Source organism: Eubalaena glacialis, chromosome 14 (assembly GCF_028564815.1).
Source record: "Eubalaena glacialis isolate mEubGla1 chromosome 14, mEubGla1.1.hap2.+ XY, whole genome shotgun sequence".
NCBI lineage: Eukaryota > Metazoa > Chordata > Mammalia > Artiodactyla > Balaenidae > Eubalaena > Eubalaena glacialis.
In genome coordinates, this window is record NC_083729.1 from 59727215 (window position 1) to 59745000 (window position 17786).

At 44.5% G+C, this 17786-nt stretch overlaps 1 protein-coding gene across 1 annotated transcript in view; it reads left to right on the plus strand.

Moving 5' to 3' along the window:
- The window catches only part of ANTXR1 (ANTXR cell adhesion molecule 1), a 241491-nt gene that overhangs the window by 100069 nt on the left and 123636 nt on the right, over positions 1–17786 (plus strand). Inside the window, exons 11-12 of the mRNA XM_061210663.1 lie at positions 12857–12926; positions 14421–14499. Of these exons, the coding sequence (XP_061066646.1) occupies positions 12857–12926; positions 14421–14499 (149 nt within the window). The remainder of the gene's footprint in view (positions 1–12856; positions 12927–14420; positions 14500–17786) is intronic.

The window sequence follows — 17786 nt, forward strand, 5'->3', positions numbered from 1 at the left end:
TATCTTGGAAATCTTCACACAAACTTTATTTACTCTGGATGCACTTTTTCCTACTCCAGTATTCGGTGTATCGTGCCAAGAAAAGATCCACTTTCAATTGGAAATCCACTTGTAGAGAGATTAGAATGCTAAAAAGGAGACGCTGGGGTAGGAGCTGACAAATGATCCATTTTAACGAACAGTAAATAAAAAATAAATGTTTTTACCAATACAATAATGAAAAACATGCTAGACTATCCTGGTGTTGGGTGGAAAATTATGAGGTATGACTATAAACAAAGGAAACTGATTTTTAACAAACTTACTAAAATTCAATTGAAAGGCCATGTGACAAATCAGTTTCCTGGTTTTATAGGCACATTTCTTTTTTGATGCAAAATTTTGTTTCTCAGCTTGATCTTCAGTCTTATTCACAAGGCATGGCTCTGGTTTACTTTTGGTTCACTCTCAAAGCATAAAACGTTGCCCCCTTTGAAGATATTTTTTTCAAACTGAACATTAGTCATGAAAGCAGCTCTAACAGTTCCAAAGAGGGGCTCACTTCCCAAGGGGATGAGAGACAATGCTCACTCGAATGTAGGAGTTCCATTGTGTTTGTTTTTAAAAATCTGTCCAGTTATCCAGAAACTATACTTTATCTTAGAAAACATCTGGTCCTCGGGGGCTGTGGGCCCCTTAAGGAGATCATTGAAGTGCACCTATGGCGGCAGATGGGGAGGAGGGCAGAGGGAAGGAGAACACAAACTTCCCAAACAAAAGCCTATTGTTTCCTTTCTCACTGGTTAGAGTGTTGCATCTATGGGTCAAAAAGGTACTTAGTGCAATTTGGATGCATTCGTAGGGGTTTGATGTCATATGAAGATGATAGAATGTCACTTTGTGCAACTCAGAATGAAGAGATCTAAAGGAGCATCTCGTCTCATGATTCTTAATCAGAATCCCCCAGGAGCTTCATCCAAGTGATAGCAGCCACTGATTGCTGAGCACCTACCCCGTTCTGTTCCTGAACTAGTTCATTTCATCCTCACAGCAGTCCAGTGAGGGAGAAGTTATTTGTATCCCCATTTTGCTGACAAGGGAACTGAAACTCAGAGATGAAGTGCCCAAGGTCACCCAGATGGCCAGAGGTAGAAGCAGTTTGGACCCCAGACAGTCTACTCCAGAGGCTTTTGCCCGCTTCTCTACATTGCTTCCTAAACACAGATCCCCACGGGTCCCTGGGTCCCCTGATCCCAAAGGCCCACATCACTCTAATGTGTGCCTGATTTGGAGGCCCTGATTTTCACTGCTCCCCTTCATAGTATAGACAGGAAACCTCAGCTCAGAGAGATTTAGCTATTTGCCCAAGGCCACAGAGCATGTTAGAGAGTCAAGACTTAAACTCTGGTTCAAGAAAAAAAGCCCTGGACCAGGGAACAAAGAGCCCAGGCTTTAGAAAGTCAGTATATGCAGCTGACTGTGTGATCACAGGGAAGCCACCTCTTCTGGTTCCCCAAATGGTCCTTCTTTCTTAAACTTCACAGGCTTTTCATGTATCTGCCCATGTTTCCCTTTTGCCCCTGCTTTCAGAGGGAGTTTGGGTTTCACCCAGTTGCTTCTGAAGTGGCTCCTGCCAAGACTGTGTTAGTCCATGTTTCTATCTTTCAGATCCAGACAAAAATATAGATAAGTGAAAATTTACTGCAGTTTTGCTTGGTCAGATAAAAACCCCAGTAATCTGGGATGGGGTGGGGATAAAAGAGAAGTTGCCACCAAAAGTAACTAACTGGTAAAGATTTTCATTCAGGGGCAAAAGAGCTTCTTCCAAGGGTAAGTTGACACAGTCCAAAGTTAACTGCAGCAGTGCCTGGTAGACAGTCAAACTTGACTTTGCCCCTGTTCTACCAAGTGTGCAATTGCTTCCAAATGAAAATTGTAAGCTGCCTGTGGACTCTGGCACACAGTGGTCTTCTTTGAAGCATTGTTGGAGGAGAGATTTGCTTGTGAACTTCCCTGAAACTGCTGTTTTCCCAGCCCTGTTGTCCTGATAGAGGAAGTTGGCACCCCCTCTATTCTGCACCAGATGACTAGACTTTTGTGATCATGCCTTTCCTCATGCCATACTGCTCCTTTGTCACTTCAGTAGGATGGTGGAAGAAAAAGTGGTTAACACAGAGATGGGCCAGACTCGTGGGAACCCCAGGCAGGCTAATAACCTATGCCCACTTCAAACTGACATTCTTTAAATATTTGCTCAACATTCATTTAGAGGAAAAGTTGGGTGTTGCTGAGGGAAAGGAAGGGAGTGCTACTGATATATCTCTTCTCCATGCAATTTAGCTCTGTCTCCTAATCTGCATACCACAGCAACTTAGTGGCGTCCACTGTTACTCAAGTGTGTGCCTGGGGTCTCCTTCCCACCGCTTCTCTAAGTTTCTGTATAGGTTTGTGTTCTTTAAGACCAGTCAGCATTTGCCATAGTTCATGGCCATGATCCTGTGGAAGGCTTTAGCCACTTTAGTAGACTTACCGCTCAATCCCAATTCCAAAGGTAAACCCTTCCAAACCTAATTGTGCACAGCTGAAAGACTTCGTATGTCAGGAGACACATACCTTGTGCATGAATCCTGAGTTGTCTTCAACCATGTGAAAACAAAGCTTTAAAAAATATATTTCTTCTTAGCAAATTACAGCTGTCTCAAGGGCACCACTTTTCTGACCTCAAGCTCACAAATTTTGTAGAAGTTGATGATTTGCTTAGAAGATAATTTGTAAGTTTTATAAATGTCAACAGTCAAGAATTTTTTGGTCTAGATTTATTGAGAGGAGGAAATATTTTGCAAGAGCCCCGAGCCCCATTATCTTCATTCGGTTTTCTTGCAATACCTAAATCTGTCCCTATTAACTTTGGATAGAGATGATGCCAAATACCACAACATTATGCGTAGTATGATTCCAATCATGTGAAAACTAATATGCATAGAAAAAATTCTGAAATAGCATTAACAATGTTTATCACTGGAAGTTAGGATTACCAAGGATTTTCATTCTTTTTATTCTTTTTTTCAATTTTATTTATTTTTGGCTGTGTTGGGTCTTCATTGCTGCGTGCGTGCTTTCTCTAGTTGCGGCGAGCGGGGGCTACTCTTCGTTGCGGTGCTCGGGCTTCTCATTGCAGTAGCTACTCTTGTTGCAGAGCACGGGGTCTAGGCTCATGGGCTTCAGTAGTTGTGGCACGTGGGCTCAGTAGTTGTGGTGCACGGGCTTAGTTGCTCCGCAGCATGTGGGATCTTCCTGGACCAGGGCTCGAACCCGTGTCCCCTGCATTGGTAGGCGGATTCTTAACTACTGCGCCACCAGGGATATACGTCTCTGTATTTCTCAGACTTCTCACACTCACTGTGTATTACTTTTATAATTACTGAAAATAGCAGTAAATATGAGCAGAAAGCAGTTTATATCCTGAGAAGTCAAACTAGCTGTGCTGAAGACCAGTTCTAAAAGCTGGTGGGTCCAGAGCCACAGAGGTCAAGCCTTGTGCGGGACTGCGGAATGTGTAAGCCCCCAAAAGACAATCCAGAGACCAGCAGGGCTGCTGGCTCCCATCCCTGCTCTCCTCTGGGAGTGCACTCATGGTCCCTCACCTTTTACTTCTGGGGCCATGATGTAATCTTGATCCTCATGTACACGATGTTCAAGTTAACCAACTTATCTTTTTCTAAGACTGCACTCAGCTCTTTGTCCTATACTGGTATTTGTAGGTGAGGTGCTCTGACTCTACAGCCTTCCTACCCACGTCAGCTCAGAGCCTCAACAGCAATCTAAGTCCCACTTCTGGAGTGCCCCCATTTCAGCTGTAAAGCTCCACCCAGCAGAGTGGCTCAGGTGCCACCTACCACTAGGCAAACCTGGACCCATCAAAGCCTGCATGGAAGAATTTGCTAAGAAGCACTCTCTTCCTTACTCCAGCCAGGTGTCTTCCAATGACCCTCAAGTTGTTACTCCCTCTCCCTCCTCTGCTCATAATCTTTTAACACCTCTGAACTTTTCTGAACATTCTACCAGAATTCTCGGGGGTGGGCTGTGAACCACCCAGTACTATCTACAGAACTCTCTACAATGGGCCAAAGAAAGGTATAAAGCCATGGTAGACACTATACCAGGATTTCTAACCTTGGCACTATCGACATTTTGGACCAGACAATTTTTTGTTGAAGGGGAGAGGGATGCTTTGTGCGCTGTAGGATACTTAGCATCATCCCTGATCTCTACTCACTAGATGCCAATAGCCCTCCTCCCCCAGTTTGACAACCAAAACTGTCTCAAACATTGCCTTTTATCCCCTGAAGGCCAAAACTGCCCCCATTTGAGGATCACTGCATGACATACACGCCCAGAGATCCTATTAGGATAGATGACTCTCTTCTTGTCACGCCTACACCATGTAGCCCTGACACAAACCAGCAGACAAGTTCTGCAAGACCTACTCAGTTTGTACACACCTTCACATCTCGTGTTTTACAGGTGCCTCAGGCAATGAGCCCAGAAGTACCCCCACTTTAGCAGTAACAGTTGACGTTTGTCAAGCGCTTATTAAGTGTTGAGCATTTAATCATATCCTCTCATTAAATGAGCTGAGTATGAAGTGAGTATTAGTCCATCTTATAGGTGAGAACTCCGGGTTATGGAGAGGGTTACATAGCCAGTAGGTAGCAAGTTGTGATGGGACTCCAGGGCCCAGGCTCTTAATATGCTCATGGTTCCTACTCTAATCTGCCCCAGAGAACATGAAGGGAAACTAAAAGGCTATCCTGGACACCTACACACACAGGAGCTGGGGAAATAATCATGTATATCCCAGGGAACTTACCTGGAGCCTGTTGACCAAGCTCATCACCTGATCTCATAGCAACTAGCCAGTGAGGGCTTCCAAGGAAACCTTGCAACAACTCCAGGCTAGCGAACGGATAGATAGGTGTGGGTCGTGTCTGAGGAAAACGATGGTGGCCAGCTTGGTTCCGCCATATTAAAGGCACCCCTCTGGCTTCAGCTGGGCCTGAGAGGACGTTACGGCGGACGTGTATGTTCTGAGATTGTTCCCAACTTGGCCTCACCCACCTGTGCTTCACTACCGGCTCTTCCCATTCTGTGCTGACTCTCGTTTCTCATTGCTCTGACCTCAGAACCACTGTTCAGCCTTTCCAAGTAGAAGCCACCCTCTCCACTTTCAAAATCTCTGCTTTGTCCCCTTACATAGAGTTTAAGGTCTTCTAGCAAAAGAATCCATAGGCTTGTGATCTCAGCCATCTATGAAAACCTTCCGGCCTAGGGGCTGACACATAGTACATGCCTAATAAATGTTAGCTTCTTTCTACTCTAAGCCATGGGATCCCACTTAGTTTTGCAGTAAGACCCCCATGTTTGTGAATTTTCATTGCAGGAGTCCCACTAGAGCAATCGACCACCTCCTTTCTGGCTAGGACCCCAGACAGCTCAAGCCAAGTTGAATTTCATCAACTTGGAGTCCTGCTGAGTACCATTTTATTTCAGGTTTCTGCACGGTATTTTAAAAGTTGAACTTTTTAAAAAGCTGGTTACTGTTCAAGTCGGTGAAAAGGTAGAAACATTCAGTCTAACTCTAGCTTGTCTGTTCTGTCTTAATTCAGAGACACATTCCCCAACCAGCTGATAATTTGGTGCTGAACAGTTATACTTGGCTCAGGGATGCCACAAAAATTTCCCTAGACTCAGGGGAGATGGGGAGGAAGAGAAGGGTGAGCTCATTCAGTCCCTAACCTCCACTATTTTGTCACAGTAGGAATGTAAACTCTTCTTTGGAGCTTACATCAGCTTTGGGAGGGTTTCAACAAGCTCCCTTAGATAAGACTAAGGGTTATTTTTCTTGTCCTTTTGGCCAGAAATAAATATTTATATCAAGAAAGGATTGCCAAGACTTGGACAGGATTTCAGTTATTTAATCAGCCCTGTGAAAGGATCCACTGTGATTGGTGTTTGAATTAGCTAATAAATTTTAATCCTGGTTTTATCCCAAATCCATTAGACAGTTATGAACTGCAGGGAAGAATTCTGGAAATTTCTTCACCAGTCTGAAAAGAATTACATTGATCCAAGATCAAAACCTGGGAATGTACACATTTGAATGTATGGTTCTGGAACATGGGTTCATTACAGTAGGTCAGGGTCTCTCAGAAAACAGCAGAACCTTATCACAAAGCTTCTCAACCCTGGTTGCCTCTCATGGAAGACAAGCCTCCTACTGCTATCCAACCTCACCCGTGGAGAATCTTGATCGTTTGCCTCTGAAGCTGCCAGACTCAGTTCCTGGTATACTTCAGGCTACATCATAAAACTAGCTGTGAGATTATGACAATATAAAATGGCTAACTAGTTTAAATTATATCAGTTTAAAAAAAAAAAAAAAAAACTAGCTGGGTTGACCATGGGCAAGTCATTTCAACAAAACCTGGGTTCGATTTCCAGCTCTTTTATTAGTGTGCAACACTAACTCAGTTAACCAACTTCTCTGAGCCTCAGTTTCCCAAATTGTAAATTAATAATAATAATAATAATAATGTCAGATGAGACCATGGGTATATAGTGTTACACAAAATCAGTATAGAATAAATATAGATACATATAGATGTATGTGTAGATATAGATGTATGTGTGTGTACGTGTAGATATAATATGCCTGTGTGTATGTACATATGTACACACACACACACACACATTCACTAAAACATTTCATTTTCCCAGGAATTCCTAATGAGGTCACACTCCTTCTTGGATGGGACTCAAACCCAGCCAAAACTCAGACTGGGATTTGAACCCACAATCCCTGACTTAGGAGGGGACTTGAACCCACTGTCTTTTAATTGAAACTGCTCACCTGGTGTCAGGACTTACTGAAGCTGAGGTTCTTTTGTCTCGTCACAGAAAGAATTCAGCGTGAGGCAAAGTGGCAGGCAAAGAGTGAGTTTATTAGCACTGGGGGCTTGTGAGAGACACAGGCGGGCAGGCAAGGGAGTGCAGCCCTGAGAACAAAGAGGGCTACATTTTTATAATCAAAGAAAAAGTGGGGAGGGGAGAAGACCACCTTCTTCCTTATTTACATCATTAGTACCTCCTTACTCTATATGGTTTAACCAGAACTGTTATGGAGCTATTTAAATCATATGTATATTAGCGAAAGGGTGGTGACATATACTAAAATCTGGTAATTCATCTCAGGTTTCCGTATAACGTCCCCTTTCACCTAGTTTCTTTCCCCTTTCAGCCTTTCTTGGCCACATGCAAAAATGCTACTCTTCAAAGACCATTAATTGCCTGACTTCGTGTAACAAGATTCAGACTCCATATCTATTGTGTTGTGTTTTAACTTTCAGGGTTTGTGGCTTGAGTGTGGCTGGCACTTGAATGTGCCTGGTCTTCCTTCAAGATAGTGTAGATTGTTGCTAGGTCACTGGATTCTTTTCTTGAGTGGTCAGTAACTTATACAACAGTCTCCCAGACTCCCTTAAAATTCCCTTTCTATCTTCAATCCCCTAGTGGGATTTCTAACTAACTATTTAATTATTCTGTTCTATCCCTATCACTAATGCCTAAAAAGATGTTTGACAGAACAATGTAATCAAGCAATTAGACATTTTGAAATTTTTAATTTTCAGTTCCTCTGATTTTAAACCACACATTCATTGTCTATTTCAAAGGCTTGGATACCCGTGTAATAATGCGGAGTAACGTTTACTAAATGTTAATTAAGTGCCGAGTAACATACTTCCACGCACTTTTTCTCACTCCCCACACAACTCCGCGCACAATGATGTCATCATGTTCACAGCCGAGGAACTTGTCCCCAGTCACACACTAGTAAGAGGACCTGGGATATGAACCTGCATCTGTTTGACTCTGGAGTCTACCGGGCCCTGTGCCCCTTGTACTCATCCTCAGGGATGCTCAGATCCCAAGCCTGGGTGTCTGGTGTTTCAGTGTAAGGACACTCATTGATCCCCAGATCCTGATTTAAATCAAGCTCTGTTCGATTATCAGCCTCTTGTAAGACAGATGCTTTGGATTCACCTATGTCGTAGGTATACACTGAATTCGGAACTACCTTTGGCAAAAGGCAAGGAAATTTAAATTTATAGATCATCTAAAAATTCCCTGAAGGTCTAGTTTCGAACTCCCGCCCCTCCCTAATTTCCTCCCAGCTCCCGGAGTCCATTTTCCTCGCCCACCCAGTGCTAACGAGCAGTGTAATGGCCACCAGTGGACAGAGGACTAAGGCCCTCCAGAGGATGATGGCCCCATAAATGTCACCACACCACTGGCTTTGGCAGAGGTGGCCATGAGGTTGGCATGGCCCCGGAGCCAAACGTGGCCCAGCCGAGGAGGAAGGCTTTGGGCCCTGCTTCCCAAGTGGACGTTCCAGGAAAGAGTCAGATGATCAAAGTTATGGAAACCAAATGGCCCTCCTTTGTTTAGAGAGAAAGAGGGGAAAAAAGTCACTCATTTTTGTGGTAAAGTGGAACCAGGCTCCAAACCAAACAATCCCTCTCAGACCCGAAAATGCCAGCTCCCCAGAGCAGGCCCACAGCCTGGGAGGCTGATGAACTGATGGGAGGCGGTGTCGAGCTGGTGCTACGGCCTCGGCCGCGTCTCCTTCGTCCTCGCAGCTACGGTCTCGTCTGCTTTGCTCCAGAAATAGCTGGTCTCCCCCGGGCAGGAAAGGAAAATGAAAGCAGGGGGGAAGTGAGAAACGGTCCACCTGACCTAGGCTGACCGAGCCAGCCTTGGGCTCTCCCTCCCTTTCCTGTTGCGATGTTGGGAGGAGAGGATCTGCTCAGAGAGAGCCCGGGAGGGAGCCTGGGCCCCGGTGTGTGGCTCGGTGCGCCCCCTTCAGCTCCCCCTGCAGAATGCAGTCAGGAGTCACGAGGCCTCCTGTGGTCGCGCCGTGGCCGGCCTGTGACTCTGTGGGCAGGCTCCGTGGGCAGGGATCTGCACTCCCAAGTATTACTAGAGCATTTGCAGCACCAAGAGAAAGTAAATATAGGTTGTCATCAGCCACGCTTGTCCCGAGTTTGGTTTATCCTCTAATACGAGCCTTTCCTGGAACAGGGAGGCACTGGGTGAGAATACTGGAGAATCCATTTCTAGTCCTGGCTTTGCCTCTGACTCGCTGTGCAATCAGGGGTTACTGTGGCCCCTCTGAGCCTCCATTTTGCATCTGGAAAATGAGCCCAGGGAGCCCTGCCTTGCCTTGGTTCGTAAGGTTGTAGTGAGAGGAGATCAAGCGTGCCTCTCATCAAGAGGTGGCGGCCAGACTGCCCGGGAGCTGATGCCAAGCTCCCCCGTGTAACGCTGGGCAAGTGTCTCCACCTATGTCTGTTAAATGAAGGGAATAACATCCTTCCCTGATAGCACTGCTAGAAGGTTACACCAGATTACGTGATGTGTATGATGTACTTAGCACCGACACACATGCCCCAGCTAGTCTCACTGTCGTTATTGCCATCATAGATAGGAAAACATCTTGAAGATAATAATGCTCGGTTCAGGCGCTGTGTGATCCGCCACTGTCCTCATAAGCTTCATAACTGTACTCAACATACCCTCACTGTTCTGGCAACTTTCCATAACCTGCCAGTGCTCGTTTTAAATATGAGGGGAACCTCCAGTAGCTTCCTGTTACATTTAGGAAAAGTCCCAAAAGCCCCACCATGACCTACAAGGCCTTGGTCATCTGGTCCTGCTGCCTCTTCTAGCCTCATTTTGAGCCACTGTCTCACTGAAATTCAACAGCCTTGTCAACCTTCTGTTAGCTCCTGGAAGACCTGGGCTCCTTCCTGCTCCAGGATCTGTGCAGCTCCAGCGCTCTCCCACCCCATCTCCTCTCCACCCAGCCTCAGGTCTCAGCTCACAGAGCCTTTCCTCAGGGAAATGTTTCCTGACTTCCCAGATGAGAGTAAGCCCCCTGCTTTTCCTTCTTTGTGCTCATCACAATTTAATTAAATAGTCATTTGTATAATAACAGCATTTTTTTCTGCTTTGTTGTGCTTTCCTCATGAATTCTCTTCCTCAAGAACTCCTATTCACCCATCAAAACCCAATGTTCATGTTATTTCCTATGTGAAGCCCTCCCTCATTTTCTCTGTTCACCTCACTCAAACAGGGTTACTCATTCTTATTAGAATTCTAAATGAAGTTTTGATGTAGTAGGTGGCATTTGCCTGGAGGGCCTAAGAGTGCCTGCATTTTCTTCTGCTAATTACCCCTTCTCCTTAGGCTACACACCCAAGGAATAACAGGAAATAAATGCCACTTATTATTAGCTAAGTTCAATGTCTGATGTCCCCAGGGCAATAAGGCTTACCCACATTCCCTAAATCCAATAGATAACTAAAACAGTGGCCACTAAAAAAAAAAAAAGTGCAGTGCTTCGTTTGTTGTGTTCACTTCCAGGCCTGGCACAATGCCTGGCACATGGTAGACATTCAAGAGAATATGTTTTTTAATAAAAATGAATATGTTTAAATAAGCAACAAGGATATGTTGTACAGCACAGGGAAATATAGCCACTATTTTGTAATAACTTTAAATGGAGTATAATCTATAAAAATATTGAATCACTATGTTACACACCTGAAATTAATATAATATGGTAAATCCACTCTCCTTCAATTAAAAGAAAAAAGTCTTGTACTAAAGACTAAGATTTAAAAAATGCAATATTTTTACTTCTTCAAAAAAAACTGAATGTGTTTAATAACTATCTCCCCTGCAATGTCATGAAAAGCAGAGACTGTGTTTCTCTTCTCAAAGCCTGTGTCTCTAGCTCATAGTAGGCCTTGAATAAATATTTGTTGAGTGAATGAGTGAATGACCTGAAATAACCTCCCTAACTTTTCACCACTTGAAGTTCTCCCTAGACATCAGGGGAGACTGTAATTGGCCATCCTCTTCATCCTCCTTCCATGGAGACACAGTGCTTAGAACACAGATGTGTCCTCCAACTCCCATCCCATGTGGCTCTGGTCCTTAAATCCAGGCATGGAAGGTATGAGGCTTCCTAATCTCCACTCAGGCAAGTGTTTAGTGTCAGCCACATTCAAATGTCATTAGAGACATCAGTTTCATATCAAGTGCCAACAACAGCATGGCATCCTTCCATTACATATGGAAAGGCTTCCTTTCTGTCTTCTAGGCATTTGTATTCACAGCTTGATTAAAGGAGCACATATTATTTATCTTCATATCACCTACAGGTCCTACCACAATCTTTTGAACAGAGCATGCACCCAGTAAATGTTGAGTCATGAAGGAATGACTACCATATGCTGAGTATAGTAACTTCTCAGCCCTGCTTCTGGCCCCAGAATCTGGGACACAGTGAAGTTTTTAAGGAGTTCAAGATTAAAACTGCTTAAGCTTTTCCCTGGACATCCATTAGGATAAGGAAAAGAACTCCGCCACCTCCAGATTCCCCCCACTCTAATCCATCTTTCACAGCTACATTTGCTAAAACTTCCAAAATCGTCACTTCAAGTTTTTCTCCAGAAACCTCCAAAGTTCTTTTCATAGCCAATAATAGGCCTAGGTCCAAATCCCTCAGTCTTAACTCGAAGAACTTGGAGCACACATTTTCTTATACTGATCTTTTCAAATCCTCCTTAAGTCCTACCCTGGGGCATCCCTTTTGTTTGCTCTGTCTTTGCTGATGCCATTCCTCCCACCAGGAATGCCTCTTCCCCATCTCTCCACTGAAGTGCAGCTCATGATTTGTATTCCCTGTGACCTCATCATGTCACCCACCTAAAGGAAGCTACTCTGTCTTCTGAAGCCAAACCATATTTTGGCTTAGCTACTTGTTGTATCTGTCAGCAAACTTTTTTTTAATTGAGATATAATTGACGTATAACATTATATTAGTCTCAGGTGTACAACATAATGATTCAATATTTGTATATATTGCGAAATGATCACCACAATAAATCTAGTTAACATCCGTCACCACACGTAGTTATAATTTTTTTCATACGATAAGAACTTTTAAGATTTACTCTTAGAAACTTCCAAATCATGCTGTACATTACATCCCCATGACTTTTTATTTTATACCTGGAAGTTTGTACCTTTTGACCATCTCACCCATTTCACGAACCCCACCCCACCCATTTCACGCACCCCACCCCCGGCCCCTGCCCCTGGCAACTACCAATCTGTTCTCTGTATCTATGAGTTGTGTTTTTTTTTCTTTTTTAGATTCCACATATAAGTGAGATTATACAGTATTTGTCTTTCACTGTCTGACTTATTTTACTTAGCATAATGCCGTCAAGGTCTATCCAAGGTGTCACAAATGGCAAGATTTCCACTTTTTATGGCTAAATAGTATTCCATTCTACATATATATGCCCTATTTTCTTTACCCATTCATCTGTAGATGGACACTTAGGTTGCGTCCCTGTCTTGCCTATTGTAAACAATGCTGAGTCAGCAAACTTTTCCCATGAATATGGCTTCTCTCTCAAACTAGACTTAGACCTGAAGCTCCCTGAGTATCGGTCTAATACCTTCTCATTTCCCCTCAGGGATGTCTGGTCTATGGTAAGAACTCTCCCTCTATTTGCTCACTGCTTGACTCCACTGGACATACAGGATCAGAGACTAGTGGTATTCAGGCAGAAGACCTTGAGTTCACTCTAGTGTATTTTACAGCTCAAGATGAGTTTATATTTCAAAACATTACTGCTTTTCTAGTGTCTCCCAGGACTTGGTTGATGGTCTGTAGAAAGCACTGAATATGAAATTATAAACTTGCCTCACTCCTCTTAATCCAGTGACTTCCTTTTTACAGATGAGAAGCCCTTCACTGTGGAAGATACTTATTTGCTGTGTCCAGCGCCTATCTTAAAGGAAGTTGGCATGTAAGTTTCCACCAGCAACTAAACCCCACAGCCAGGGAGGAGAAAGGAGGTAGAGGGGACAAAAGGAGGAGAAAGAGTCTCTCTTCATTGTCATTATGGAGCCTTTCTCTAGACTCTTCCACGTAATGATAATGGTGCCGATGTTTTGCAGTGAGCCAGACACCAGGGTAAACGTTTCACAAAGGGTCCCTCCCTTTATCCTCCCAAGAGCCCCATGAACCAGACACACACCATCCCAGTTTTACAGATGTGAAATCTGTAGCTGAGAGAATTTAAGTAGCTTGCCCAAAGGTCACACAGCAGTAAGTGGAAGAGTATGGGTTCAAAACAAGGTCTGTCTGGCTTAATCACAGCTACATTTCTAGAAAGCTCTCATGCTTCCCAAAGCACTCTCATATCATAACCTCACCCTGTCATCATAATTGCCCTTCTAGATGATGATATCCTTTCTTAGAGATAAAGAAACTCAGAACGGAAGCTCAAAAAGGATAAGTGGGTCCACGACTGGTTCAAGACCCCACGTTCAGACCCCTCTGAGACCACGTTCAGTGTTCCTTCCTCAGCGTCTCTCCAGAGCACCATGTATTCGGCCAGGCGGCCCGAGGTTCCCTGAACTAATTTATGGAGAAAATCCTGTGATGGTGCAGTTATAGTAAATGCTGGTGAGATGAGATCAAAATATTCAAGAGGAGGGAGAGAATTAGCACCCTTAGCAAGAAAAGAAATATGCGGGGAAACAGAGAGGCAATGTTTGTGAAAGAACACAAACTAGCCTCTCTGTAAACACATCTATAATAGGCTGAAGATAGAATGGAGGCTTTAAGGAAAAATGCTAAACTTGCTCATCTGAATTCTGCTTTCAATCATTTGTTCAAATTACAAAGCTTCCAACCCTGGTTGCCTAACATCAGCCTGTGATACCACGGATTCCACAAACTAGCCCCGTGTCCATGCTGCAGAATGCAAGCTTGTGCTTCAGTGAGCATCTTATAGATGGGAGGAAATAGAAGGCAAATTAGTTCATTTACTGCTGTACCCCTGTGAGTTGGCTGGGTAGCAACAAAACCACGGCCATCAGAATCTGATCACTGAGAGTCCAGGTAACAATAGAGTTTCTAGCTTGACCAGTTTATCCCCCACTGATTTGAACCATTTTTTAAGAATACTTCTTCGTACTATAATGTGACAAGTAAATTAAATGGGAGCAGGCTCTGCCCATTCAATGCAATCCTCCACAATGTAGGAAGGGCTGGATACGCTGCCTTGATACACCAGCCAGGTGTATCCTGACATCTCTTTAGAATGTTAGAGGTGGATGGGCCCTGGAGACCATCCTCCACATTTTACAAATGAGACAGCTCAGGCCCCCAGAGGAAGAGACTACAGTCCCAAGGGTAGTTCAGAGCAGAGCCCTTGGGGGACCTGTGTGTCCGGCTTTCGGCCCCTTGCTCCTTGCCCACATGCTGAGTATCCTTGGTTCCCGTGTCATTGCAGGAAAGCCGCGCTTCAGGTCAGCATGAACGACGGCCTCTCCTTCATCTCCAGTTCTGTCATCATCACCACCACACACTGTGTAAGTCATCACCTTTCCCTTTACTGAGAACTTCATTGGCATTACCATCTCCCTGGCAAGTTTTTTTTTTACCAGTTCTGCCTTCTGTTCACTGAGCTTTGACCCTGACACTGCTAGGCCAGCCGTGGGCTGCATTGGGGGCTGTACACGTATCAGGAGTGTATCAGGAATACCTGTGCTTCCCCGGGTTCCCCATTTCTGTTACTGAGGGTGATACCTGGACACACTTTCACAACCAGATGGCAAGGTGGGACCAGGGTCTGTGCAGTATTGAGTGGGGATGCCTGGATGGACTGGGTCTGGGAGAAAATTCATAGAAAAAAATTGGGCGGTATATATAGGAAACACATCTTAGGGAGTTTTTCCTCTAAAAGGAAGCAGGAAAATGGGGCAATAACTGAAGGGAGAAGTGGAGTATAAAGAGAGGCTTTTATTTAGAATGGAAGAAATTGCAGCTTGTTGATATGATTGTGGAAATAATCCAGGGGAAAATGGAAAATTCATGAAGTAGGAAAGAAGCAGGGAGGGGCCCTATGACATAGGGGTTGTGAGGCAGAGTGTGGACTGTATCCTCTTCCAGCTCCTCAGATGCCCCGTCTCTGGATCCTTCGTGGCACGTAGCATTCATCTCTGACTACACATAAGATCACCTGGGGAGCTTTTAAAAAATATGGATGCCCTGACCTCATGCCAGACCAATTGAAACAAAGTCTCTGGAGTGGGCCCCAGCTTTGGTGGATTCAGGGCCCCCTTGGGAGGGTCTTTTGTGCAGCTATGACTGGGAACCCTTCAGCCCGTGTAGTGGCTCCCACGGTCAGTGTCTTGGAGCCCAGCCCGTCAGAGGGCAGTCGGGGCTTGGTTAGCTCATATACAGATCTCAACCCCTAATATGAACATTTCTGAAAGAATCTTTGTCTGAATATTCAGTTTCTATAACCAAATGCACTTTTCCCATGAGCTCACTCTAGAGACAAATGTGTTTTGGCCTGATGGTCAGCTTAGGCAGATCCCTTGGTCACTTCCTGGCTGACCTTTGGAGGGCATGTCGTTAGAACCCCTCAGTGACTGGGGTTTGTGTCCTTAACACCATCCAGGTGGATGAGAGAGAGCAGGCAGGCCCTGGAGCCAGACAAGGGAAAAATGAGTTGTCTCACAGAGGAGCAGGAGGCCAGGCCTCACAATGGACAGCACACCCTCCCAGCTCCCCTGCCTTCCCCTACACACACACACACACACACACACACACACACACACACACTTTCCATCCTATGTTAGGAACCAACCAGTTTTCTTGAAAGCAGGGTAAGCCAGTGCAATGGGTACAGACAATGGAAAAGTTTTATTGGACCAACGTAAGAGACTAGGGTTGTCACAGAGACATGTCACCACTGAGAAATGTCTGTGTCTCAGGCATGCCTCAGTGGAATGTCAAATCTGGAGACCAAATATGAAAACTGGATTCAAGACCAGTGAAATTTCTCCAAGCATACCCTGCCTGATTCTTTTAGAAATTGACCCTTTTGGAAACTGCCAACCTGCAGGAAATGATTAAAATACCCCAAATCTAATAACTCCATTCCAGATTCCTCCCTGCTTTTGAATGATCCAACAGTTTGGGCCTGTATTTCTCATTATATCTGACCAGACCAGAGAAACAGCTATGCCCCGAGGCCGCGAGGGCAGGGAGGTGGGAAGGGGAAATATCTTGGGGCCAAGCCTGTGGTGTGACCGAAGCAGGACTACAAATTTAAGTTCTGGACCTCTAAGCCAAGAAGAAAGGGTGTCCTCACTAATGTACCCCAAAAGGAAAAGAACTCCTGGTAAAGTCCCTCTTGTGTCTTCCCAGCTCATTCCAACCTGCACTTACGTCTCCCATCTCCTTCATCTGAGTGCAAGTCACTAAGTTTTCTGTTCGACTGACCCTTGACTGGCACCACCTCATAACGTCTTCTGCGTTATTGCCCTGTCGCTTGAGAATGCTGCATGTCTACAACAAAATTATAAGCACCCTAAGATTTGAGATCCAGGTCCATTCTCTCATTTATTCAACAAGTATTCACTGATTACGCACAATGTGCCAGATAGGCACTGCCCTGGGTGCTCGGGATTCATCAGGACACAACAGACAAAAATCTCTTATCTCGCAGGGATGCGGGGAGAGAAGGCAGACAGTGAACAATGGACGTAACAAATGAATCGCACACTATGTTAAGAAATAATATAGGCTGTAGAAAAACTAGAGCAGAGTAAGAGGTACTGCTCGAGTGAGTGAGTTCAAATTTTAAATAGAGATACATTGAGAAGGTGGCATTTGAATAGAGACTTTGAAGTTAACTGTGAGGCACCTGGGGAAAGAACACGCCAAACGCTGTGCGCCAGTGCTCAGGGCACACAAACCAGGGTCACCTGGTGTGTACAAGGAAGAAAGTGGTCGGTCACTGGAAGAGAGCGAGCGAGGCGAGCAGTAGGCGGTGAGGTTATGGGGATGGAGAGTGGAGGGTCTTGTGAGAGCTTCAGCTTTTGCAGAGGCACAACGCAATCTGACTTACACTTGGAAGATCACTCGGCTGCTGGAACAGCCCGTGGGAAGACAAGGATGGAAGGACCATGACTAGTTGGGAAGGTTATGGCAATATTTCAGGCAAAAGTGATGATGGTGGCTTGACTCAGAAGGGAGCAGTGGCAATGAGAGAAGAGGTCAGAGTCAGATGTGTCTTAAAGGCAAAGCTAACCTATTTCCCAAGCATTAGACATAGGGCTTGAGAGGAGAGGAATCAAGAATGGCCCCAAGGTGCAGCCACTATGGAAAATAGTAAGGAGATAACGTAAAGAACTAAAAATAAAGTCGCCATATGATCCAGCAATCCCACTCCTGGGTATATACCTGGAGAAAACCATACTTCGAAAAGATACATGCAGCCCAATGTTCATAGCAGCACTATTTACAATAGTCAAGACATGGAAGCAACCAAAATGTCCATCGAGAGATGAATGGATAAAGAAGATGTGAGATATATATATATATATATATATATATATACAATGGAATATTACTCATCTGTAAAAAGAACGAAGTAATACCATTTGCAGCAACATGGATGGACCTAGAGATTATCATACTAAGTGAAGGAAGTCAGAAAGAAAAAGACAAATACCATATGATATCACTTATATGTGGAATCTAAAATATGGTACAAATGAATTTACTTACAAAACAGAAACAGACTCACAGACATAGAAAACAAATTTATGGTTACCAAAGGGGAAAGGGGATGGGAGGGGTAAAT